Genomic DNA, 25,524 nt, shown 5'->3' on the forward strand with positions numbered 1-25,524 from the left:
GCCTCCAGCACAAGACCGGATAAACACACACGTCGATAGAGACATACAGCTGCCACTGTTCACGAAACACGTTGACGATACCGAGGGGCTGGCCAGAGCACTGGTCTCAAAAGGATTGAGCTAGTCCTTCATTGGATTCTTGGTTGCTTCTATGGGTCTGACCAATCATAGCCGTCTCTCCTCCGCTACCACCCGCGCCTCTCAAACTTCTCTGGGCGACCATACTGCTGAGGGTCGTACTGGTCCGCGCCATGGTTGTCGATGTAGTGCTCGTCGTACATGCGCTCTGCATGATGCTCTGCGTCGCGCTTGGCCTTCTCGCGGTCGAACCAGTCCTCGCCCTTGGTCTCGGCGAGCTTGTCAACCTACAGACGTCCAATTAGCCGCCATCCCATACACCGTCACACGGTGATGCTTACCTCAGCGCCTGCGAAGCCGGCAAGAAGCTCTTTGGCGAACTGATGGGATACCGGCTTGCCTAAGACGACGTCAGTTTGCGATGAGATCGAGCATGTGGAACACATACCCTCTTTGCGCTGGTGGTCTTCGAATGCCTTGAAGCCTGCGAAAGCAGCTCCTCCGGCGATCATTTCGTGACCCAGACTGGACTTGTTCTCTTCGAAGTTGTCATTCTCGTAGACCTGCTGGTAGTTGTCTTCGTTCCTGTCTGTAATAGAGTCAATGAGAGATATCTTCGATAAGTGAGACAGACGGACCCCAGAAGCCCATTTTGATAGTTGATGATGTGAAGACGAAAAGATGAGGAGTGATACTGGACTTGTCTGTAGTTCAGTAATGGTAGTTGAGTGTACTGTCCATTTTTGAGGCGTACTTTGTCAGCCTTTAAGTATCTCTCCTCGAACAACCGCTGCCACGCGGCGTCATAGTCGGCCAGCATTCATGCATCTGTTGGCAGTAACAAATCACTCATCGAAGCCGATCGTACCCCTCTCTTCTCGCGCTCAGCCATCCAGGGACCACTTGTGGCTCAGCTGTGAAGCACATGCAGGGTCCTTGAGCTCATTCCTGCGCCACGTTACGCACCAGACCGCTGACATCTTAATCTGAGTGGCTCACTCTTCGTGTCGGCACGTTTGAGAGTATATTGACGAACCTGTTGCGGTATAGACGCGTGCGTAATGGGCCAGGATGTGGACGTCAGATCAACGGGACGCTCGGCACAGTCAAACAAGCTTCCTTGGTAAAGCTTAGCCTTGCATGACGGAGCGTCTAGGCTCGCGAGCTGAGGGGCTGCGCCTGCAAGAAGTTCCAAATACTCATTGAACAGTACCACAGAATGCGAAACGAAAGTTGAGTTCTCTTGCCAATACTGTAGCCTGGCATCAGGTAGGATACCTAGGTAGTTGGGGTTGTTGCTTGTTCCGTGGTAGAAAGCTTGGCTAGTTAGCGCGCGATCATCTCCCGAGTCTCAGGTGCTCCAACTCCACCATGTACTCAGCCACAACCCCATCTTCGCGACAACATGCCGGGCCGACTCCCCACGAAAGCTGACTTTCCATCGTCGGTGACCTTGAGCATCACGCCACGTATGTCGCAATCTCCAGAGTCGCTCTTACGCTCGCTAACTCGTCCAGCGCCGGCTTCGCAACCACCCACGAACATCTTGATCCTTCTACACGGCCTCGGCGACACGAATGCATCCTTCACGAAGCTCGGCGAGCAGCTGAACCTCCCAGAAACAGCATGCATTGCGATACAAGCGCCGAACCCGCTGCCGTTCGATCTCGGTGGAATGCACTGGGGCGAAGATATGATCTTTGACTCCACTACAGGCGAGATGGACATGGATACCGGCGTCCAGAAGTCCACACTTCTGGTCCTAGATCACGTCATTCGCGAAGGTCTCATCGGCAAATGCGGCTACAAAGCGCGCGAGATCATGATCTTTGGGTTCGCGCAAGGCGGCATGGTCGCACTGCAGGCTGCTGCCCAGCTTGAGGAAGAACTAGGCGGGGTAATCAGTATCGGAGGGCCTCTGTCTCAATCAGTGCCGCTGAAGGCTTTGGAGAAGAAGAGCAAGACCCCGGTGCTAATCTGCAAAGCAGACAAGAAGTCTGCAGTCACCGACAGTGCGACTACGAAGCTGAAGGATGCTTTCCAATATATCGAGTTCAAAGAGTGGAAGAAGAACGGCGATGGCATGCCGAGCAGCCGCGACGAGATGCTGCCCATCATGCAGTTCTTTGCTCGTCGGCTACGGAGTACTAGAGGAGTCCCGGCAGGTAGCGTCGAGATTGGATAGGCATGTCACTGAAGATATCGCGAAATGTATTGTCGAGGTCAGTCAAAGCCTCCATGGGCCACTACGCGCATGCGGCGCCTTTCCAAGTGCTGGGTAGGTAGCAAAGTAAGGACACCAAAGAATACAAACGGCTCATCAATCGCGATCTGGACATGAAAAACTTCACACCCACACACCATCAACATGGCTTTGCCCACCACATTCCTGTCATCGCGCCTTCCTGCCCTCGTGATGCACGTGGCGTGGTCCGAGCGCCTTCTACGTCACTTCCATTCTTGAACACCATTCGCTCATCGTCTTCCACCTCCCGAAACCTACACACGTCTCACCGCTAAACACAGCCATGGCGGTGCCGAGGAATTCTTTGCGAGCCTTCCTCACACACGCGAGAAGCGCTCTTCGGAGCGCCATTGAAACTAGTCAGAAGATTACATTCGTCATTGGCAATGAGTCTGCGGGTGAGCATGACTCCTGCTCCACAATGGCGCTGCATACTCATGAAATGCAGACCTTGATTCGATGTCATGTTCCATTTTGTACGCATACCTCCGGTCCATGTCGCCGCCCAAGAATGCTTTCAGCCCACTTTACGTACCAATCACAAATATTCCAGCTGCCGATATGCAGCTACGACCGGAATACTTGGCCGTATTCAAGCACGCCAATATTGAGTCAAAGCACTTGATCACATTGGATGACCTTCCTGCTTTGTCAGACATACAGTCGAAGCTCGCGCCTGAGAATACCAAATGGATCTTGGTAGACCACAATGCGCTGCAGGGCCAATTGGGCAAAATTTACGCAGAGCGTGTCGCTGGTGTCATTGATCATCATGACGATGAGAAAAAAGTACCCCAAGACACAGGCGACGAGCCGAGGATAATCGAGAAGTGTGGCAGCTGCACTAGCTTGATTGCAAACTACTGCCAGCCATCATGGGACATGGCTTCCGCGTCTGCCTTGTCTTCGGGGGCAGCCCATGCGCAGGGTGACAGCATGTCCAACGACGCTGCCTTTGTCAAGCGCTGGGATGCAGACGTCGCCCAGTTGGGACTGGCCAGCATTCTCATCGATACGGCCGATCTCCACGACGAGAACAAAACGACCGAGCATGACCGTAAGGCTGTCGAGTACCTGGAAGCTAAGATCATGCTCTGTCCCCCGCTGGCTGCAAGCTTCGACCGCGCCAGCTTCTACAAGGAGATCAACGCAGCAAAGAAGGACATTGGAAGCCTAAAGCTGCAAGACATACTTCGGAAGGATTATAAGCAATGGGACCAGGGTGGCCGAAAGCTCGGTGTTAGTTCAGTCGTCAAGCCTATAGAGTTCCTCCAGAAGAAAGCCGGCGACGAAGCAGGTGCTCAGGCATCCGACGCGTTCCTCAAAGCGTTGGAGGACTTTGCAAGGGAGCGTGAGCTGGACATGTATTCCCTGATGACCACGTCGTCGGGTGCAGATGGGCAATTCCAGAGAGAACTGTTACTATGGGCCTTCAACGACGGCGCCGTGTCGGCTGCCAAAACATTTGCCACGAATTCGAAAGATGAGTTGGGATTGGGGGACTGGCAGGGCTCCAACGACATTGACAGCAAGAGCGAGTGGAGAAAGACTTGGTGGCAGCGACAAGTGCAGCACAGTCGGAAACGTGTCGCTCCTCTACTCAGGGAAGCCATGCCTTGACTATGGGTTCTGGGCAAGCTGTGATGGAGTCGCGGAGGCAGCGATCGGGTACAATGGTGCCGGTAGAGCGCTACGCTGGCGCGTTGGTGTCGGATTAGCGGGGATCGCCACGATTTCGCATGTCTTGCATTGTAGATAGGCGCCTAGCAGCGATTGGGCAGGGCAGCCGTCAGCCCAAATGCCGTTGGGTAGAGTACGTGGAATGGCCATGGGTACCTGAAGAAGGAGCGGTCTGTATGCGGCAATCGTGTGGCGGGGTATTACACGCGACCGGCAGATGGTCGACGATCTCCGATAGCCAGCTGGAAACGAAACATGTTCAATGTAACATTTCAACGCCCACGCAGGATATTCTTATCTCGTAATATTACGATCGCGATTGAGTTGCCATGCACCAGGATATAGCGGCAGACGCACTGCGACTGCAAACATGCAAAAGGAACGAAGCTCCGCAGCGACTGCAGCGATAGCCCCAAGCAGGAGATGCTGCAGAGAGTTTAGTATGTGGTGTGACGGTGCGGCTCATTGGATGGCGACTGGATATGCATGGCGGAGTGATGAATGATGTCGAGGATTGCGAGGCACTAGGCATGCACTGGGAGATGAATGGGAAAACATGGGTTCACAGCGGTGCAGCGCGATGCTTTGGCGTGCAGCATGTTGCATGGCATGGTCCTTTTTGACAGCCATGCGCTGGCAGCGCAGGGGAAGAGGGCGACTCCACTCGCCGGCCGTCACGTCAGGAGGGCGAGCAGAGCTGCGCGCAGGCGATTAGCTGAGGGGCGTCGTCTGTATTGGCGCTGCAGCTGCAGCGGCGAAGCGTGTTTGAGAGTTTACGAGTTGCTCTGCTCGTGAGGGCAGCGTGCCGTGGTGAAGGGAGGAGGGGTAGCGTTGAGGGGCGGTCGCAGAGGCGGCCAGCGATACCGCCTAGCCTCTCTATGGCGACATCAACACGGCCAGCACCAGCGGCGGGAGAGCGTCGCCGGAGCTTCCATCAGAGCGACGACGGCGCCGATCCAAAGCGTGCGTTGTCGACGAGTCTCTGTGCGAGGCGGGGATGGCTGGTGTGGGAAGGCGAGGGTCTGAGCTGAGGCATTCGGCGGGCTGGTCCTCATTCGTCCCACTGCGATGTGCTGTTCCTGCAAGTCATCGCCTGGACGGCTCCATGGCGACATGGAGGCCGTGGGCAAGTCTGGCGGTCTGGCACGGCCACCAATCTGAAGCAGCTCCCCCGCTGTATTTCGCCCACGGTATGCTCTCTAGGTGGCTGGCGGCTTAGCAGTAGTATGGGATTAGTCGGGGGCCGTTGAGCTGCAGTCGTGACTTGTTACAGGGACTCGAGGACGAGGCCCAATCACGCTTCTTTTGCCTCGCTTCTGTATCATTACCACCTAAAGAGTCAAGACGCGCCAGCGCATACGTCGAGCGCGGTGGAGAGGGCGCGCCCAAAGCAGTTCTTCTTCTCCCAAGACTACCGCCCCATCTGGCAATGCCGTAGGGGATCTCTGCCACCTTCTTGAGGTCCGCACCTTCCGTAGGGCTTCCATGGGGCTCTCTCATGGCGACATGATGCGACGAACCCAACTCACAGCCTCGCCGGCGCAGGCTGGCAACACTCCGCGTAGGTGCCCATCTCCCTCCCCGTGCTCTGCTATCCCCCCCGTGCGCGAGCGCGTCTCCGGCCAATAGCTGGCGCGGGCATCAATGCGCTGCTCTGTGCATGTACGATGAGCTGGCAGGCGAGCCGACGCTGACTTTCTCGTAGCCGTGTCGCCCACCGTCACCCATGTGTCGTCCAGATGCCACACGCCCTCGCACACTACTTCTCAAGTCGACGACCCGCCCGCTGAGGCTCCGCCTAGGTCTCACAGCCCGCCCAGGTCGCCCTCACCTCGCGCTCCCAAACCACCACCGGCCACCATGGGCAGCCGACCTGGCGGAACTCCAGACGTCCACGCCGACCGCCATGGCCACCAGCAACTCCAGCGCCCCCAGATACCCGCCTCCATGTCTGCCCCCGCCGGCCGCCTGCCGCGCCTGCTGCCCGCGGACCTCTCCTCCTACACCGACTCGTACCTGCCGACTGCAGCCATCCCACCGTCCGCGACTTCCCTCGCCGAGCTCGCCCACCTGATCCGCCTCCAGGGCTACCAGGAGCAGCGCAAGACGCATGCCCGCGTGCGCCTGCACCGCTGGCTGGTCTCGAGCGCCCTCTCCGCACGTCTGGTACACTGCGGCGAGCTGGCCTACCGCACGCTGGTCGACAACTTCCGCTCCGACGACAAGAAGTCGTTCGCCTCCCTCTACAACGCCCTCAACGATGTCCGCAACTCGTGCGATGCCACGCGGCAGTATGCCCTCTTGGAGCCGGATCTGGAGTTTGGCAAGTCCAAGAACTTCCGGAGCGAGAAGCCCCTCTCTGCCTCCACTTTCCTCAATGAAGTCCCGTCCAAGATCCTGGACAACCTTCTAGATTTCATTTCTGAAATCCGTACGAACCCAGAATTTCTTGCTGCTCGTATTTCCAGTCTTTCGCAGCAAGAGCTCACTTCTCTTACGTCTTTCCGTCAGACCATGGACCCGATTGACTCGGTCATGTTTGCAAACGCCCGTAGCCGCAACGCTCCCTCGCAGAAGGCCCAACAGCAAGGAACAAGCCCGGTAGAACGTCTGCTATCTTTCCAGCGTCACGATCCGCTGTCTGCCCTCGTTTACACCATTTTCGCTAATTCATCCGGACCCGACTCGGCAGAGGACCTTCGCCGTACAGATGTATGGGCCACTGTTTGTGCTAAGCTGATTAAGAACAACAACCCCAACTTCATCCGCACTGTGCTCGATGTTTGGGCCGGTATGCGAGAATGGCCCGGAAAGACCAACTTGGAGCTCTATCTTATGCAGACCCTCCAGGATGGCCAGTTCCTGCTCGAGAAGCCCGAGGAGCAGGCCGCACGACCTGGAATGCAAGCGACCCCGCGCTCCAGCAAGGACACCATCGCAGCAGACGAGTTCTTTGACAAGGCTGTCAAGCGTCTGTTCGAGGTCGTTGACGATGAGCCCAGTGCCGGCGGCATTCCAGAAGGAGTCTTGGAGATTGGAAATGCCATCCTCCGCAAGCTGGAGGACGAGAAGAGCCTGCGCAGGGCTTCGCAAAATTTCTTTGTCTCGCGTTGGCTCTTCTCTACCTTCCTCATGAACGCCATCATCCATCCCGAGGCATGTCTACCCTTTCTGACGCAAGAATTGCGAAACTAACACACAACAGACCCATGGCATCATGATTGGCCACCACATCAGTGAGCATGCTCGCATCAAGATCCTGAAAGAGGTCGCCATCCGAGCGCAGAAATATGTCGTGAACATGACCTACAACTGGTATGACGCTATGCTGCAGTACCCTTGGGCCATCAGCTAACAAAATTGTAGGAAGCAGAAAAACGAAATCCTCCCAGAGATCCGCACACACATCGAGAACATCCTCGCTCGGTTCAAGCACACCAAGACACCCTCGAAGCCAATTTTGCTTCCTGCAAAGGCTATAACATCACCCAGAGAAACTGTGGAAGTTCAGCCATTCATTGTCTTGTCACCAGCCGACATTGTCACCCTGGTCAACGCCCTGTTCCCGGAGCGACGTCCGTCGTCCAGCCACATGGACAATGACAGCCAGCGCCGTACTGGTCTGGCTTCCTCTGCTTCTTCCATGTCTGGGATGTCGGTTCCATTCCGCAATGCCGCCGCTTCTGTGACTGACGCAAGCTCTATCCTAAGTGCCAGTGCTTCTTCAATGACCAGCGACCAGACCTCGCGTGAGCCACTTCTGGACAGCAACCCGGTATCCGGCGAATCACCGACAGAGATGAAGCCTGCACCAACAGAGCAATACGGAAGACAGCTGCGAATGGCATGTTCTGAGATGACTCGCCTCCTAGGTTTCGAAGCCACATCAGGCTCTTGCCATCCGTGCGCAGAGCGATGGGCTGTCCTTTACATCTCCGCCGATGGAAAGCAGCTAAAGCCGCGTATGCGCAAAGACTTTGATGATGAGGATGAGCACGACGAGGACTCACCAGACAGCGACAGCAGCGACGATGAAGAGGGCGGGAACAGGTTCGATCTTGGCAACGACTACCACCAGCTGAAAGAGGCAATCGCCAAGCTGGTGGAGGAGTACGAGATTCCCAAGGATCTTGCGCCCGACAGCGAATCGAAGAACTTCAGCAACAGAATGACGACCCGCAAAAGCACTCGTGGACGTGGCCCAGTACGCAACGTCAGCGAAAACCTCGGATCACGCAATCCATACAACTCGACTCAGAGCCAAAGCCAGCTTACCAACATGATTGCCAGCCAAAGAAACGTCTCATCACGGCGCTCACCACAATTTCCGAGAAGTCACAGCAACCCTCAAGTCGGCGAGAAGCAAGAGAACAACTCAGTTCTGGTCACCATGCTTGAGACCGCCATGTACCAGTGTCAAGCACGATCCGATTTCGTCAATGCGCATATGTACTACAAGACATTGCAGAGTCTGAAAAGACTCAGCTCTCCGACACTGGTCAAGAACGGCTACGCAGCCCTTCTCAACTACTTCTCTCGCAGCCCGCGCGACCTCCTCAGCAAGGCAGCCAATGCCATTGAAGAGTTCGAGGCCTGGTTCGTGTGGCTCAAGCAGTCCCAGGAACGGTCAGATGGTATGGTCGAAGAGATGATGCTCACGTTCAAGAATCTTCGAGACAAGATGTGGTACATCACAGATGTCCGCACTTCCAAGCCATACGAGGACGCCAGGAACGTTGCGCTTGCTCTCAAGATTATGGACCAACAGTCAAAGATGCTCAATGTCAGAGGCCCGTCTGGTTCTCAACCGCGAAACAGCAACAGCTTCTTACGCCAGAACGAAGCTCAGCTGGTTGACCTCATGTCAGCTTCTCAAGATTTCGGTGGCCCGAACAAGTTGTCAGACGAACAGTCGCAAATCACGCTGAAGTGGCTTATGCAATACAGCGTTGAGAACTTCTGCAAGGGCGAAGAGCGGATACACCGCTTCTGTCTCGAAGTCGACAAGTGCGTCACCAAGGTCATTGGCGAGGGCGTTCTCGACGGGCCCGTGCTCTGGGCCAGCGATCTCTACAAACGTGACCAGCAGATTCTGGAGAGCGGACGTCAGAAGGGCGACCTATTCCTGACCGGTGTTGGCACTCTTTCCATCGCCGGCGACGAGGAGTACGAGACCCACGGCCGACCTGGTTCTCGTAGCCATGACTTCTCGCAACGACCAAGCCAAGGTAGTCTGCGTGCCGCAGCTAACCGCAATGGATCTTCCAGTTTCGACCAGAGCCCCTGGGGAAGAAACCCCATGGATGCCCCCGACTACTTCGGCGGGTCTTCACCCGTGCATGCAATCGACTCTATGGCTACTTTCTGGTCACCGTTCCAGACCCAAGCGCAGTCTCCTACCAACGCCACAAGCATCCGACCACGTACCGCATCATCATCGAAGGGTACGGTGATGCTGAAGCAATCTGCAATGGTTAATGAAGACAAGCGCCGCTTCATGCTCGATCTGAAGCAAACACTCACAGGCCTGCTTCTGAGTGACCTCGGAACAATGGTCTTCGCCAACGGCAGCGAGACCGACTCATGGTTCGGTGGTGATCTGCTAGACGACTGCTTCGAGCGTAGAGATGAAGAAGAACGGAAACGCAAGAAGCAGCTCGCCAAGAAGAGCATGAAGAACATCCGGAAGCAGACCCTGCCCGATTCACGCAACTTGCCGCTGGAGACGCTCGGTCGCAACGAGCGTGGAACAGCGGCCCCGCCTGTTGCAACTTTCCAACACGCCAGTGCATCCGACGCTCACCAATCTGCCGGCGAGCAATCCTCGACTTCCAGCGACGCGACTTCGCGTTCGGTTGGCAATGCCACAGCGAAGAAGGCTGGACTACTCGAGTTCCCGTACAACGTTGCTTTCCGACGGCTGTTGGGCAGGTTCCAGACACATCCCAACCCATACTCTAAACTGCATGCGCTGTATGAGCTAGAGCTGCTCATCATAGCATCACTCTCTTCTCGAACGGGCCGCTCGTACAACAACCGACGGGAGACTCTACCCCCAGTTCCTCAATCACCCACCCTTGGCACCATGCCAGAGCTCAGTTCTCGTGAGCCAGCTACTCAAACTTCGCGTGCACAAAACCTCGAGGAAGCCATCGCCAACTGCGAGGAGCGCCGCTCTCACAGTATGAGCGTGGAACGCGTGAGCAACGCTTCCCCCCTGCCTCGCAACGGTGCACGCTCTCCGGTTGGACCGCCAAGCACAGACATGATCGTCGAAGTCATTCAAGGCCTCTTCCGCGATGCTAACATCCGACCCAAGACCTTGTTCCGAGACCTGCAGTACATTGCATCTTTTGTGCCTGCGCAAATGCTGGACAAGACTGCACGAGGCAAGGCATTCTGGGATGTTGGTCTCGCTGCTCTTGGCCTCAAGCAAGACGTGTGCCGAATCATGGTAGAGCTCGTCGATGAGGTCATCACCCAGAACTCGAAGCGCGATGCAGGCAAAGTCAGCAGTGGAGCTGCTGTCGAGAAGGCCGGTGCATCGTCCACTACACCAGCTCCGGTTGATGAACCACTGTCCAAGTACACCATGGAGGATGCTGGACGCATGCTTCTTATCACTGCCAAGGAGGGCGACGCAGTGGCCGAGCGTGAGCTTGCGATCTTTTATCTCACATCGCCCGAGCTTGTCCATCGCACAGTCCTGCCGCTCACCAGGCCCAGCGAAGTCTTCAAGACTGAGCTTCTCAACCGTGAGAGGAAGGCGTCGCAAGACCCCGCCCGCAGCGACCCAATGACCATGTGTGTCGCGCAACACTGGATGGAGCAGTCCATGAAGGGCGGCGACCAGCTTGCCGCCAAGTACTTGCGCCAGCGCAGCGAGCTGGAGAACATCAACCCGAGCAGGGCATAGTATGTCTTTTTCCGCATTTGGTGTTCGACTCTGCATTGATACCCCCGACCCGTCGACCTATTCTTCATTACCAGCGATACTGCGCGACCCTTTATTCATGCATTTCCGCCATGCGCACAACATCTTTACGGCCTATATACAACCATGACGGCCGGTCAAGCATAGCGAGGAGTTTCCCCATTTTATGTCTTTCACATTACCATCAAGGTTTTCGACTTTAAGCAAGCATGATTCCCCCTGTCGCCTTGACCTTCTTCTATTCGCGTTCTAGTTTATGTCTTCTTCATCTTATAACTTTACTCTTTTTTTTTTCAACCCCGGCGCAAACATGAAGGCTTCGACGATATATGACGCTTGTAGATCCGCGGAAAGGGTACAACGGATGGGGATACCAAATATACCAGGGCTCTTCTTCGGGAACATCATGGAGCTCGCGCAATGGCCAGTGCTCCATTACTTGTTCTTCCTCGGATTGTTTCCCACCGATGGCTTTTCTATATGCATGAGAATAGGCTTTCTTCAAGGATACGACAACGAATCTCCTTGGACATGAACAATATCCCTTTTTCTGGGCTGGTATCTGATGTTTACATACCATATAGCGTAGATTTCTCTAGCTCTGCTGGGTAGTAACGGCATTGGAATGGATAAATTGTGCAAAAGTAATGGACTGTGTGAGTTAGTTGATGTGATCATGATGAAACGATCGTGATTGCATGTAAGATGGTGTTGCAGTAAGTTGGATGCCTGGTATAGTGCACGCCGATGATGGGATACATTGACTATCCTACTTCACCAAACACAGCTAGCTACCACAACAACCCCAATCCCGTTATCAACATCTCAATCATCTCGATACTAGTATCTCACTCAAGACATCAACTCTTCGAAGACATCCATCCATGAACCGGGAGCTGGACGAGGCGAACTCTCCGTGCTATCGTCCGGGCTATCCTCCGCATACGCCTGATGCGCATTCGTCCCACACATACGGTGCGCGGGGTCTTCGACACTAGCATTGTAGCTTGAGGACCTACCTGTGGCTGTTGGGTGCATGGGTCGACGAGTGGGTTCTTGGAATGACAGATTGCGGTGAGTATCTGGTTTGGCGGAGAGGGCTGTACGCGGTGGGTTTGGGACGATGGAGCGGGCGGTCTTGGGAACGAAGATCCTGGTGGACTTGTTGGAAGGGTTTACGACGGGGGGCGGGAATAGAGGTCGGGATGAGGATGAGGGTTGCTGCGCGGTTTTGGTGGATTGGGCTAGAATGTCTAGAAGCTTCTGGTCCTCAGCCGAGTACGCAGCGTTCTTCTTATTCTTGCTCACGTACGTAGCGTTCTTCTTATTCCTGTTCGCGTGCGCAGCGTTCTCCAAGTTCTCGCGCGCGCGCTCCAGTGCAGCTTCCACTTCTCGGACATAGGCCTTTTTCAGTGGCTCCCTGCTCTGCCAAGCAGGGAGTTTCCTGGAAGCTTGATAGTACTCATCGGCCAGGTTTTGGTACTCATCAGGAAGGTTCTGGTCGTCGATAATTTTGTTCCTGGTTGCGTGATCGAGTCCTCGGCCGTAGAAGCGGAAGGGATCGAGTTCGTCCCATGCCACAGAGTGGCTCAACCAGGCAGGACGACTGCTGGGGTGTATATCCATGAGAGTGTCGAGCGTAGCCCGGGCTTTCGAGTGTGTTTTGGTTGTTTCATTCCGTGCCTCGTGTGCAGGTTCCCGGCCGTAGAAGCGGAAGGGGTCGAGCTCGGCGGCCACTGTCTGCTTGGGTGGTGATCCTACGCGCTTGAAGCTCAACTTCTGCTCTTGGCGCGGTTGCTTTCCTTGCTTTGCAGGGTTCTCTTGGAAGAAAACAATGGGTTTTGATCCTTGGTCTTCTTGGTGAATGATCACATTACGGCTTGGAGGATTAGCTGTGTAAGTGTGGGTTTGAGCAGGTTGTAGGTCTTCTCGGTAGATAACCATATGACTGCAACGATGATCAGCTGGGGATGCTTGAATCTGAACAGGTCCTACACGGAACCGGCCGAAGTGTTGCTGTTGCGATTGCTCGACCGGAGAATTGGAAGAAGGCGTGTCGGACCCGTGAGGAGTGCGGCCTGTGGGAGCGGACTCATGATGTTCTTCGGCATGAGCTTGTGCGTGTAGCTCAGCAGAATCATTGATATATTCGACATAACGGGAGACCAACTCCTCCCCTCCCTCAAAAGCGATAACATCCCACAACCACTGGAAATCAACCGGAAGGCCGAATTCATCATCGAATGTCGGAAAGCCATGGCCAGACTCCCACGCGTACATCTTCATGTCGTCGAGGTACTGGGAGCCTTGGAGCCAGTCGCTAATGAGACCTCGCACGGCGAGGCTATTCTGGTAAATGGGATCGCCGGGTCCTTCTGCAGGAGGCGGTTGAGTCCGCTCTAGGTATGCAGCAAGTGCTTCGAGATCTTGGGGCCGCATGGATCGCAGGATGTCCAAGTCGATGGGGAATGTGAAGTAGAGTTCGGAGCCGTTTGGAAGACGCACACAGTGCCCATTGGGATGCATGATGAACTCAGCGCAGCGCCTATCGCTAGTACGTAGGAAGGAAGGCATGTTTTGGAAAGTTGATAGTGAGATATACTTGATAAAAAGGGCTCTTGTTAAGTTGCTGATGTTTTGATGATGTGAGGGCTTAGTGGATGTGGTAGATTAGTAGAGGAACAGAGGACTTATATACCTACTATATGTGACATTCAACTTTCGTGAAGTTTGCACTCTTGAAGCCCGATAGTGTGGATGTTGAACACGGTGTTTGAACCCAGCGCACCAAACCGTGGAAGACTTACTGTGATCGCTCGTTAAAATATGTGCTGGCATGGAAAGTTCGATAGATATAGCGAGTGATCGCATCATGGGCACTGCCAGCTGTGCGTTCAGTATGTTTGCGGGTCTTTCCATTGAACAAAGTAATATTGCATGGGTGAGATATGGATTGCAGACGTTGTCAATGGCTCATCAGCTCTAAGTTCAGTATTTACCTGCGCAATTTCGCTTTCGTACTCTGCCACATGCGCTCTTCCCGCGTTGACGTTCTTTCGTGGAGCCTCGTTGACATCGCAAACGAGGTGTGTAGGCGCGACATACACATGTGAGATCACCTCTGACGCGTGCGCACCTGCAAGGCTTTGTGTAAAGACAGTCTCATTTACAATTATCTCCGGTTTGGTGGTTCTTGTGAGACTACTAATTCAACATTTCCAACATCTCCACCATCGTGCGAAAACTCTGGATCCGATTTTGCGCGACGATACCCTCGTCGGTTTTGCAGCGGATTCGGCGGATTCGGCCAAGTTCGTGTACTGGTGCGCATGCGTCCTTGCTCAAAGAAAGGAGTCTCCTCGTTGCTATGCTCCTCGTTGCTATGCTCCTCGTTGCTCATTGGGTCCTCTACTTCATGTTGCTGGTGCTCTTGCGATGCTGTCCGCATAAGAGGTGTCGAAGAGTCATCACTTATGCGCGGAACACTGGGCATGCCGAGTGGTACGACCGGGGCGTCGCTTTCGTTGTGTATTGCATGTGGTGTGATTGCTGGCGAGGAAGAGGAGTGTGCTGTAGCCGGTGTACCGAGCACAGCATTATGCGTTCCAGCGTTGTTGCGCGTCAGCTCGAATGAGAATGTGGGGTGCCTATGGCTATCGTTTCTTACATACGCAGAATCTGCGCGAGAGAGGACTGGTTCCTTTGTGGTATCCCTGGTCCACATAAGCGTTTTCCGTGGCTTTTCATCTGGACCGATCATGTTGATCATTTTACCGATAGCGAAAGCGAGTTTTCCTAGCCGAGTCAATGTGCCACGGGACATGCGGCGAGCGTGCATTGTCCACAATCGATATTTGCGGGTCCATCGTAAACCTCTCTTGGCGTCTTGGTAGTCTTCGGTTGAGAGATGAGACTGCTGACACCATTCTACCGTGATATAAAACATAGCCAGTCCCATGACGGATGCGGTTAATGCGGTACCCGATTTCCAGGTTATGGCAATCCCGTAGCCGTTCGACGTGAATTGTTGACTGAAATCTAGGTAGCCACCACCCCCGGCCCAGTTACTGGGAACGCAGTCACAGGTTCTGTACAGCCCGGTAACTTGCGCCATGACGATAAACATCTGTGAGAAAGTAGTCAGTAATGTAGTTCTTACTCAGAGAACACAGGAGTGACTCACTAGACATATGGTGTTGAGGCACTCCATGGGTCGGAAGAAGACGAGGTCCCACTTTGCCTGCGTCTCCTCTAGGGAATCTTCGACTCTCGCTCTCCTAGTTTCCCTGTCTCCCAATGGCCATAGGAGACAGATAGAGACTATGCAACGAACTAACAAGTCTCCCATAGCTTCACACATTCCGGAAAAGCTTTGTCCGAGTCCTTCCCTTATCGGCTGTGCGTACCCTGCCCACTGATTGAAAGTGCGATGGTTACGCAGGTAACGCTTAAGGAGGGCTAGCCAACGCGGAGTAATTTCATACGGCGAAAAGTACATCCAGACGGCCATTTCAACGATAAGCAGACCCGTTGCGACGGTGAAGAATATGGTGTACCCTCCGCTACGGCAACCGAGACCGATGGTGGGCGTGAAGTAACTCAAGATGAAAGCGCCTCCGCAACTTCCGCCGACGATGATGACAGCACTGATGATTTGCCAGAATTCTCGGAAATCGAACCAAACCAAGCCCTCGTCGTTGACGGTCCCCAATACCAGATGTGCTCGTGCGTCTTCTTCGTTTGCCAGCCAGTCACGGCCTTTCTCTTGGATATAACAACCCTCGATATCGCACAAAATGGCATGCGCAGCACCGTAATGCCACCTCACGCGCGCTTGACCTGCAAAACTTTCAAAAAAGCCGTCCATCTGCTGTGCTTTCTCTGCTACATCCCCGATCTTGACTTCCAACTCATGGTATTCTGGCAGACCTTGGAAGACTTTGAGGTACTCCCTACGATTGTCCGGGTCATGTAAAGAAACGCGAACGTGGTCGACTAAGGTGTTCAGTTTTTTGCGGATCGTTTCTGCTGCAATTGGGTTGCGGTCTACGATAGAGCCCAAAATGAGGACCGGGAACCAAGCCAGCAGACAGCCCAACGCCAGATCGTGAGCAGTGGTGTTGGCTCCTAGTTCGCTAAAAGCATCTTGTATGGAAAGTGCGAAAGCAAACAAGAACCACAAAATGGAAATAAAGACTATGACACTAGTAAGCGCGTGCGATTATATCGGATAAGAGCGATTACCCGGTACAGTGTCTCTTCGTCTCGTTTCACGCACCTCTTGCGCCAGTTCACGTCTCATCTGATGGAGCGTCTTGTTGGTATCTATCAAGATCAAATCCCTGCTGAAGAGCGTGATGCGCAACAAGCACTCCGCCTCTTTATGGAGATCCTTCGACATGGCAGTTGACTTCTTCAGTGTGTACTGGTTCAGGACCAGCAAGAGGTACATCGAATCTCGCATGCTGGCAAAGTCGGTCGCGCATTCGAGCGGTTCGTCATATTTAACAGCCATGTCGACCATCAAGGCAGCTTTAGCGGAGACCTTGATGTTCCAAAGTACGTAGGACAGCGATGCGATAGGCGAACCCACCCATCGCGTGATGGCCAATAATGTTTGTCGAAATTTGTTGCTCTCGAAGGGTGCTTGCAGAAGTATACCAATCGTTGGCAGTACCCAGGTGGTTATTACTCCTGAGATATCTCTCCATGCGTATATATCCGGTTCTGAGCCGCACACATGTATACATCCTTCTCTGGAAATCTGGGTCATGTTATTGTATACAATTCCAACGATGGTGCCGTTCCATCCCCATAAGCTGCGAAGTAACTTTCCGGCGTCGTTGTCGGCTGTGAAGCGCGCTTCACATTCCGTGAAGTTGGTCATGTCGACTGGAAGGCACGCAGGGCCGGAATCACTGTGGAGTTCACATGGCGGGTTCGCGTCGTTTTTATCGATACTATACAGTGCGCCTTTGACCCAGACTGCGGTTTGGTCCGGGTGGCAGAACTCACCGTAGAGACAGCATGGCGGGTACGAATCGCTTTGATTACCCAGTGCGGTTGCTAGGCGGCAACGCCACCCTATAACTCTCCAAGTGATTGCCTGTCAATAACAAGATATCCAGTAGGAAGGTACGGATAACGAGCCTCATTGTGAACCGGTGAGCGTATGAGTACAGAAGTCAGCTCTTGTACCACCTCACCTACCGTTCAAGTGGCTTGACTTCGGGCAACCCGTGTCAGCCACGCATGAAAGACGTGACGTGGTAGCTACTTCAGGCGAGTGGGCATACGTACTGGGGTTGGCGCAAAGAAGGCATACAGGCAGAAAAGATAAGGCTGAGAGGGAGATAGGATGGGGTTATCGGGTGGTGGGGGGCGGTTTACCTTCGCAATAACGCGTTCGTGATTTCGCGGCGGCAACCGCGCCCGGCAGAGCGCGCTTGCCGATCACAGTACATCACGTGCCAGTTATGAGCGTCCCGAGGTCCTAAGATTGGCTTCAAATGATCCTCAATTCAAGACACATTCGCATTGCGCAGGTCTGGAACTGTATATCAATAACGTAGGTATTTGATAAGACAAGCGTCGTAAGCGTGGTGCTCATCATGCTCATAATACATAAATAGGGTATCGTTTCCCTTGGTACAGCAGGTATATACAACAAATATTTTCCCCATGTCCAACAATGCCAAAAACACCATGCGATGCAAATATTCATACAAAAAGACCCAAGGCGACATCGAAAACGTCAGCTCAGACATGCGCCTTCTTCCTCCCTCTCTTCTCACCCTCCTTCCTCATGCGCCCCAACCTGGTCCCACTACCAGGCTGGCTCGCCCTCCACCACGTCAGGGGTTTAATCTTGACATGCCAACCGCATTCCTCCACCGATTCAATTCTCTGTTTCGAAACGATGTTGCGGATCTGTTCCGTCGCAACGAGGGGCATGTAATGGCCTGGTGCGAAGAAGTCGCGTTCGGCGTCGCCCCGAAGCGCGGGACTTAGTCATGAGAAGAAGTACTTTGATTCGCGGAGACGAGATACGTCCCAGCCGCCCTTTTGCGGAACGGGCGGGAAGCTGAGTGGGATCCAGACTTGAATCGTGCCCTGATCGTAAGCGACACGGGATGCAGATTTCTTCTTTGTCGCGTAACGACCGCCTTGGGGGTCTTTTGCAAGATCTTCGGCGTCCTCTTCCACAATGTCCATAGTGGATTCAGTGGTAGTGACGGCGTCCTCTTCTTCGCCCAAGGCCTCGTCCTTAACCTGTGTTTCCCTGTCGGCTGACTTCTTGTCTTTGGTCTCCCCAAGAAGACTGAGCCTGTACGAGTGGAGTGCCTTGGGATCCTGATTCTCAAGCCAGATGCTGGTAGGTGTGACCATCTCTTCACCCAGCTTCCTCTTCTCGGGATCGTTACTGTTGAGAAGCTCTTGCCGCTTAGCCTCGAGCGCAACTTCCTCGAATGAAGCATCTCCGTGCCGTGAGCCATTAGCTTTCGAAAGAATGCCCTTAGCTTGACGGCGCTCATGTCTCCACAGGGTAATCTTCCGACTAACGTCCGCGCCGATATGAAGAGTGGCACGGTACATAGCCCCTGCATAACGCGCAGTAAACTCTGCAGCGAGACGGTCGACGATGTCTTCAGTATGCATTCGTACAAAGGCGTCGCGGAGGATGACGTTGAGGTTGGGGATGTCAGAAGCGTGTGTCCAGAAACTGTCGTGTACGGCGGCGAAGTCAAGACCCATCTCGCTAGCCTTCAATGCCGAGAGCAACATGTGGCTCGCATCGAGAGAGTGAATGAAGTTGGGTGGAAACGCCTGAAGTTGTTTACGTTTGTCGACTTCATCCTGCTGAGACTTCTTGGCGACTGTAATGTCTTGGATCTTGGTCTTAATCTTTTGAAATCCATCTTTCCTGTAGGGCTGCACAATGGGCATCTTTAACGGGGTAGTCCAGATGATGCTAGTCGTAAAGCTCTCCATGGCCTTGTTGAGTTGCTTCAGTTGACCTGCAGAGACCTTTTGTGGCGCTTTAAATTTCGGATCGTATAGTGCTCCGGAAGGGTCCGCGCCATCGAAGCGGTCTTTGATCCGTTTGATTTGCTCAGCAGTGATTGATGTCGTGATGCGCTCGCCGCATTCGCCAAGCCAGTATTGGATTTCTTGAGCACCGTTGAAAATCTTACCCAAGGCGTCAAAGATCTTGTAGGCAATGTACAACGCGACGCTTCCGAGCGAAGAAACCTGTTTCGTAGGCTCGAAGTTAGGGAACAAGTTGCGTAGCTCGTCTTGCACCTGCTGCTTCGCTCCCATGAAGGTAACTCCATAAACATTAGTCATGACTGTTCGCTTCACGACTTTGCGTGTGATGTGACCGTTGATGAAGCAAGCTTGCGCTAGACCTTTCTCGGCGTCTTTTGCGACCATCTCTTTGACAAGTTCAGCAACACCAGTGTAAATATCCTGTGGTCTGTCGGAAGGCTCAAGGTTGACCTGACGAGCACCGGCGTAGTCACCACCGAGCGCTGCGTAATGTTGGAGTCCGTTACATGTTCCATCTTGATGAACAGGTAACTGTGAAACAAAACGAGTCGGATCAGGCAGATCATGGGCGTTCTTCAACTCCATGCAGCAAGACAGACATTGCCATGGGTCTTCCGCCTGGGTCCACCACCGTCTGCCGCCCAGAGGATTTGTCGCAGAGTCGTAAATCTCTTCCAGATTATCCATGGTGAATTGTTCACGTTCTCGCAGACTAGCCTTATCGTAGCCGTAAAGGTTGGCAAGATGGATCTTGAGCCACTGTAAGCCGACAGTACCGAGCTCTTTGCCGTTCGCAAACTTGAGGAGTCCTCTCGAGATATCGGATCCGATGTGATTGAGGATAGGCGGGATTGGATAGGCACGACCTCGGAAGTCGACGCTGTGCGGGAAGAATATCTGCTTTTCGTTCACGTATGCTCGTGCCGTCTCTAGCTGGAAGTTTTGGAAACACCGCTGCGAATGCAGACCACCCACGCTGTTCTCATATTCCTTCAGAGCCCTGCCCCACTTCGCCCGTTCCTGTAATGTGGCATCTCCAGAAGGTTCTTTGGGACGTTTGAGGTTAGTAACCGAGTCTTCTCCTACGAGAGACCCGATACTCTCGCCAGAGTTCCACGCCTGAGCCATGACCTCGAAGACAGGAGTGTTGATCTGCCAAGGTACACGACCGAGCACGTCCAGACCAGCCATGACTTTGTTCATGTCACCGTTTTCGATGGCTGACTTGGCATAAGCACGCTGTGCGCTATCACCCGCCTTTTGGCGCACGACCTTCTGCGGGATGGTGTAGTACCCCCCATCTTCAAAACTGGACCATGGTTTGGGTTCTACTACCATTGGTAGCCTGACTGAATGGATGGCATGCACAGAATCGGTTCGTAACTTGGTAACGAGCTCATGGTGAGGCACGAGTAAGCCGAGCTTTTTGCCTTGATGATATCCGACTGCATGATGGAAGGCGGCCATATTACGGGACAGCGTCTTGCCAGTTCTGGGGTCGTTTGCGGTCACAGTGAGGGTTGCGCTTTGAAGCAAAAGCTCTAGACAGAGGGCCCCAATCCGGGTTCGTACGGATAGTGGTATGTCGGCCTTTTCGATTTGATAGCTCATTTTCGGAGGTGCTGGTGTAGAAGAAGCCCCTTCGGTATCTTTAGTCTCTTTGGAAAGTTTCTCAACCAGATTCATCCTGGTCTGCTTGCGCTGCTTGCGGAGGAAAGCATCACGTCTCGTTTGTGACTCGGCGTTGAGGTAGTCTTGGACGTCGGTACCGATGGAAACAGACAGCGCGGCGACTTTGTAGGCGGAGTTGTCTTCGTCTTTACCCTTTACTGCAGCCTGAGTAGCGCGTGCAACTGTGATTGCGGCCAACTTTTCAGGCCTGCATCTCTCCAGCCAAACACCGTAGGAAAGGGCTTCATCACGCGTCTTGACCTTTTCGGGATCGGACAAGGTGTCCTTGACGTTTGCAATACGCTGCTTGAACAGCGGTACGAGGGCCAAGTACCAGCCATACATGATGGCCTGTATGGGCTTGGAGTTCATAACGCCATATATGCCAATCTCTTGCATCTTCTCATCTTCTTGTTTCCATCTCTCAACAGCAGCTTCCACTCCATCCTGTTCTATCTTCAGTTGTCGTGCGTATGCGTAAGCCCTGTCCTTGTCTTCTTGGGTCCCAGGCATGTCATGAGGGTAGGGAACGCTTGTCCCGTCGTCGAACATGGTGAGGGCTTGCTTCAGCGAGTCGAGACCCATGCCCTTCTGCCTCACGGGTTTGATGGGCTGTGCTGGATTGGACACCAGACCGTGGTCTATAAGGTTCTTGCGACCGGAGGGAGTTGCGACGTGGAGATCCTGGACCTCTTCGACCGAGGGGGGTTCGTTGAAGGACTCCGGTTGCAGGCGGATCAATAAGTCCCACTCCTCGTCGGAGAATTCTGGAGAGGCGTTGATCTGGTCGAGAACATGGTCGCCGTGTCTGCGTGCGGTTGCAATGTATTCCCGTACTGCATCTTCTTGTGCGCCCTCTTCTAGGAAACTCATAGCCGCCCGAATTAGAGTAACAAAAGTCTGCGCATTGGGCTGGATGCCCTTGGCGACCATGTTGTTCTTGTACCAGTCTTGAACCTTCTGCATGCCCTCGGCACTTGGGTCCATCTGGTTGCTTTCGAGCAGCGTCTGCAGATAGACATTGTTGGCATCCAAGAGCTCTGCAGCTTCGGGATTGAAGACGGAGGCGAGGCGGGCGATGATGCTGGCAGCCCGGTCCAGGCGGCCAACCCGCAGACAGGCGTAGAGATTCTGGTGTAGCTCGATAGGGTCGGCACCGAGGCCGTAGACAGAACGCATCGGTGGGGATGCCGCTAACGTGTCACGCACGACGAGAGGATTCGTAGCGTCCCATGGCTGGAGCCGCGACAGCTCAGGCGATTGGAACTGGCGTCCCAGCGACAGCGCAAACGGGTCGAAGGGGAGGGCCGAGGGCGGTGGGGGTTGCATCTGCGCAGACGTGGCGAGAGAGCGTGTCTCGTGCCGTGACGACAGTGAAGTCGGCCGTTGCCGCTGCCGTTGCCGTTGGCTCGCATCATGTGGTGTGTGTGAAGTCTTGCGGGAGAGCGCCGGGCAGAGCCATGGCAGCGTCAATTGCTGCGACAGCGTCGAGGGCGTCGTGTAGGCATTTCTGCGGATGTTCCGCCCTAACGCTCGTGAGAGCATGCCGTGGGAAGGAGCGTGGCGCGTGCAAGTCTACGGGGTATTAAACAGATAAGAAAGAAAGAAAACCTAGACTGCGCAACGCCAGAAGACAAGTGGAAGGGACGATGCAGTGAATCGGGGGTATCAACTGGACGTCGAGTTGCCTCGCAGTTGAAGTTTCTCTCTCATGGAAATTTTGGCCGACCATCAGATCCATGCCCGCGTCATCACCGAAACGGCATCGCCCCACCTTGGCGCCTTCCTCGCCACCCGAGCCACCAGCCACGGCCCTGCGCCTCTAGTAACAGATGATTACATAACATATCGATCATTCGCATCAGTACCAAATGAAAGTAATATTATGCAAAGATACACTCGCACCAGTACCAGATGAAAGTGGTATTACACAAAGATTCATTCGAAATGGACTCATCGTGCTTCTACACTTTCAGCTGTGGGTCTCGTGATCGTCCTCTCCCTCGTCGACGTCGCAATAGGTAGCGCATCCTCAATCAGCTTCTCCAATGCATCGTCAATCGGCGCATCAAACATCTCCACCTCTCTAGTCTCATCATCCACCCAGTCACTACCGTCCTCGTCTCCGAAGCAGAACAAATCGCTAGCTTCGCCCGCAACAATCTTCTTATGCTTGCCTTTGGGTATCTTGCAGCCTCCAACTTCCGTACGGAACACATCGGCGTACTCTTTCGCCACGGTAGATATGTTTGCGGGAGCAATATGTTTCCCGTCATAGAGAAGGTGGGGTAGATGAGGTATCTCGGGGAGGTCGCCTTTGAAAGGCAGTGCTTGGTGGAGGGGTACTGAGCCTGGGATGACTGGCGATTCGGGGTTTTGAGGTGGCTTGGGTGGTGCGTCGGCGCGCAGGAACGGCGCATCTGTCTCCTTTGGTACGGTTGGATTTTCTTTCCCGTCCTCAGAGGGAGTCGCGGAGAATTCCTCGGGGATGTGATATAGTTCGTTGTGGATGGTGACCAGTGCATTCTCCATTGTTGCGGGATACAGCAAAGAATAGCCCCGCGCGCGCATGAACTCGAGCATGTACTCTGTCCATGCCGGAAGGGTCTCGGAAACCAGCTTGCCCCGAGATGTTGGCTTGGCCGACTGCTGATGTTTCACAACACGGTTGCTGAGGAACGAATGCCATTCAGCCCATTTGTCCCCTAACAACAATGCCGCATGGCTGTTCGGGGCCTGCCACATGTAAGGCACGCTCTTAGCGTCAGGATACAGCTTCTTGTACCGGTCAGTGTGCATCTCGTCGGTCGAAGGAGCCTCCAACTTCGTCTTGCCATCTAAGAGCATCGGTGGTAACTCCAAGCTCATGCCCATGAGATGTTCGTTATCCTCTGCACCGTAAGTAGAGTACTTGTATTCCAACAACGCATACTTGACGAAGTGAAAGTACTGTGGCGATAGCTGAGCCTGCGGTGAGAGCAGCAGCACGTGGGAGTTGGTTGTGCTTGCAGGGTAAAATAATTCCAAGAAACGTATCGCCGCTTCCTCTTGATCATGGCGGTGGGTTGAGATGCGGCGTCTGATGCTGAGGCCGCTTGCTGTCGTTGGGTTGTCACTCTTCGGGGGCCATTTGAACTTTTCAATGTGCTCTTTGACTGACACATCGAGCTCGGCTGGTAGCTCAATCGTGATGCGGGGTAGTGTCAGACCGCTGTAATCAGCATCTTTGATCGACTCGAGTAGTCGAAGAACACTGGATGAGCCCGACGGGACTTGGATCAGAATGTCTACAGTAGGATCGTGCCAGTGCTTGAGCGAGCCGGCGTCAAGTCGCGAGACCCAGGCGAAGTCCTCTAATCTGTCCTTCGGTACTTCAACAAGAGGCATCTTCAGCGCACTGGTTTTAGATCGCATGCCTCGTACGAAGAATGCATCTTCAGACATCGAGTCGTCGATAACGACTGCTTGTGGATGCAAGAAGCTGTTGATATGCGACATGGCTCCTGTCACCGCCGTCTCAGCGCGTACATCGGTACTATACCTATAAGCAGTCTTTGATCAGCCCTGACTATTCTTAAAGAGTCTTTGCACGACATTCCTTGAAGACTCAAGACGTACAGTCGCGCGGGTGTACATACTCTGTATAATCCGGTCGCGCATCATGCCATACCGCAGGACACTTAACCTTGTCTATCCCATTTATCTCTAACAAATCTTCTATTGGTATATCCTCCCTCCCCATGAAAGCCGCGTGTACGTGATTCCTGTTCCATTGCGACATGTCGCACACCATCGGCAATAGCGTAGAGACGCTCTTCAGATTCGACATAGCAAATAGTATATTCCTATTCTTCTTCTCGTAGCCACCCGTTGCCGAAGCAGACGAGCGCAGCGAGCTAGCGAGACGGAAGAAGCGTATCTGCCCATCGTATGTGTGCGGGATTGCGTCTCCGCGTCTGGGTTTTTGTATGCCCGGGGGCGGTCCCGCAGGTTCGTCGTCGTTGCCGGTCGCGCCCGGCTTCTGATACGTCGATGAGATGGGTCGTCCGCGATATCGCTGTTCGACCGGTTCTTCGAGGTCGTCCGAGCTGCCGTGGAAGGTGTAGTACAAGAGGCATAGAGCTGCTATCGCGAGTAGTATCCTTCTCCGTCGCCAGCGGAATGTGTGGTTCCACATCGACCAACTGGACTGTCGCGCGGGTTTGTATCGGTGGTCATCGTCTTTCTTGCCCAGCTCTTCATCGCCTGGGAGCGTCGTCTTTCGATACATGGCGCCGCCAATGGAGCTTCGCTGTAATCACGCGTTGTACAGGGCCTATCTCTCCGCTAGCATTCATCCATGGCGATATCGGAGTAAATGTCGCGTGCGATTCTACGTGTGGGCGGCGGAAGCTGTGTGAGCATGCGACGGGTTGCTGACCTCAGCTATGGGGGTAATACGGAGGGTCCAGAATCGAGAGAAACAGATGCGCGAATCCTAAGATCATGAAAACAACATAACGGGTGGTTTGAGGTCCCTTCAAAGGCGTGTCGGAGGCAATGGAAGAGGACATCTGGAGTTGCGATAACCTCGATTCATTGTCCTCCGGAAAGCACATCCCTGCAACGCATCATCCCGCTCGCTTGCAGCTGCCGCCACGTGCCGTCTACGCTACTGCGAACCCTCTCCTGCTTCCCTCACAACTGCCATCTCGTCCCAAAATCACGCGTGAGCTGCCACATCATCGCTTCTTCGAGTGTCCGTATCAATGCGCTGTTTACGATCATCACGCCAAATTGCAACACAGCTGTGGAGCTTTACGGACGCCAAAAGCCATTTAAATTAATCAATATGCCCACGCCGGACCAATCTATCCATCTACTA

General features: G+C 53.9%; 7 protein-coding genes across 7 annotated transcripts; 3 read left to right on the forward strand and 4 right to left on the reverse strand.

Annotated features, from left to right (window-relative positions):
• Positions 1-185: 185 nt before the first annotated feature.
• On the reverse strand, positions 186-729 carry J4E78_007499 (uncharacterized protein; the record flags this gene model as incomplete). Its single annotated transcript, XM_049368105.1, has 4 exons — positions 186-365; positions 420-478; positions 527-667; positions 717-729. 4 exons carry the CDS (start codon positions 727-729, stop codon positions 186-188), a joined length of 393 nt encoding a protein of 130 aa, XP_049220426.1.
• A 754-nt stretch (positions 730-1,483) lies between these two features.
• On the forward strand, positions 1,484-2,263 carry J4E78_007500 (uncharacterized protein; the record flags this gene model as incomplete). The annotated part of the gene is made up of 2 exons (XM_049368106.1): positions 1,484-1,547; positions 1,596-2,263. The coding sequence occupies 2 exons, from the start codon at positions 1,484-1,486 to the stop codon at positions 2,261-2,263; spliced, it is 732 nt and encodes a 243-aa protein (XP_049220427.1).
• A 446-nt stretch (positions 2,264-2,709) lies between these two features.
• J4E78_007501 (uncharacterized protein) lies at positions 2,710-3,943 on the forward strand (the record flags this gene model as incomplete). Its single annotated transcript, XM_049368107.1, has 2 exons — positions 2,710-2,713; positions 2,877-3,943. 2 exons carry the CDS (start codon positions 2,710-2,712, stop codon positions 3,941-3,943), a joined length of 1,071 nt encoding a protein of 356 aa, XP_049220428.1.
• A 1,920-nt stretch (positions 3,944-5,863) lies between these two features.
• Positions 5,864-10,919, forward strand: J4E78_007502 (uncharacterized protein; the record flags this gene model as incomplete). The annotated part of the gene is made up of 3 exons (XM_049368108.1): positions 5,864-7,105; positions 7,209-7,318; positions 7,370-10,919. The coding sequence occupies 3 exons, from the start codon at positions 5,864-5,866 to the stop codon at positions 10,917-10,919; spliced, it is 4,902 nt and encodes a 1,633-aa protein (XP_049220429.1).
• Positions 10,920-11,789: 870 nt separating this feature from the next.
• On the reverse strand, positions 11,790-13,463 carry J4E78_007503 (uncharacterized protein; the record flags this gene model as incomplete). Its single annotated transcript, XM_049368109.1, has 1 exon — positions 11,790-13,463. One exon carries the CDS (start codon positions 13,461-13,463, stop codon positions 11,790-11,792), a length of 1,674 nt encoding a protein of 557 aa, XP_049220430.1.
• A 4,233-nt stretch (positions 13,464-17,696) lies between these two features.
• On the reverse strand, positions 17,697-22,205 carry J4E78_007504 (uncharacterized protein; the record flags this gene model as incomplete). Its single annotated transcript, XM_049368110.1, has 2 exons — positions 17,697-17,943; positions 17,965-22,205. The coding sequence occupies 2 exons, from the start codon at positions 22,203-22,205 to the stop codon at positions 17,697-17,699; spliced, it is 4,488 nt and encodes a 1,495-aa protein (XP_049220431.1).
• Positions 22,206-22,613: 408 nt separating this feature from the next.
• J4E78_007505 (uncharacterized protein) lies at positions 22,614-24,930 on the reverse strand (the record flags this gene model as incomplete). The annotated part of the gene is made up of 2 exons (XM_049368111.1): positions 22,614-24,195; positions 24,449-24,930. The coding sequence occupies 2 exons, from the start codon at positions 24,928-24,930 to the stop codon at positions 22,614-22,616; spliced, it is 2,064 nt and encodes a 687-aa protein (XP_049220432.1).
• Positions 24,931-25,524: the final 594 nt, after the last annotated feature.

The sequence above is a fragment of the Alternaria triticimaculans genome (genome assembly GCF_023758025.1).
Source record: "Alternaria triticimaculans strain BMP 0046 chromosome Unknown scaffold_11, whole genome shotgun sequence".
Classification (NCBI taxonomy): Eukaryota; Fungi; Ascomycota; class Dothideomycetes; order Pleosporales; family Pleosporaceae; genus Alternaria; species Alternaria triticimaculans.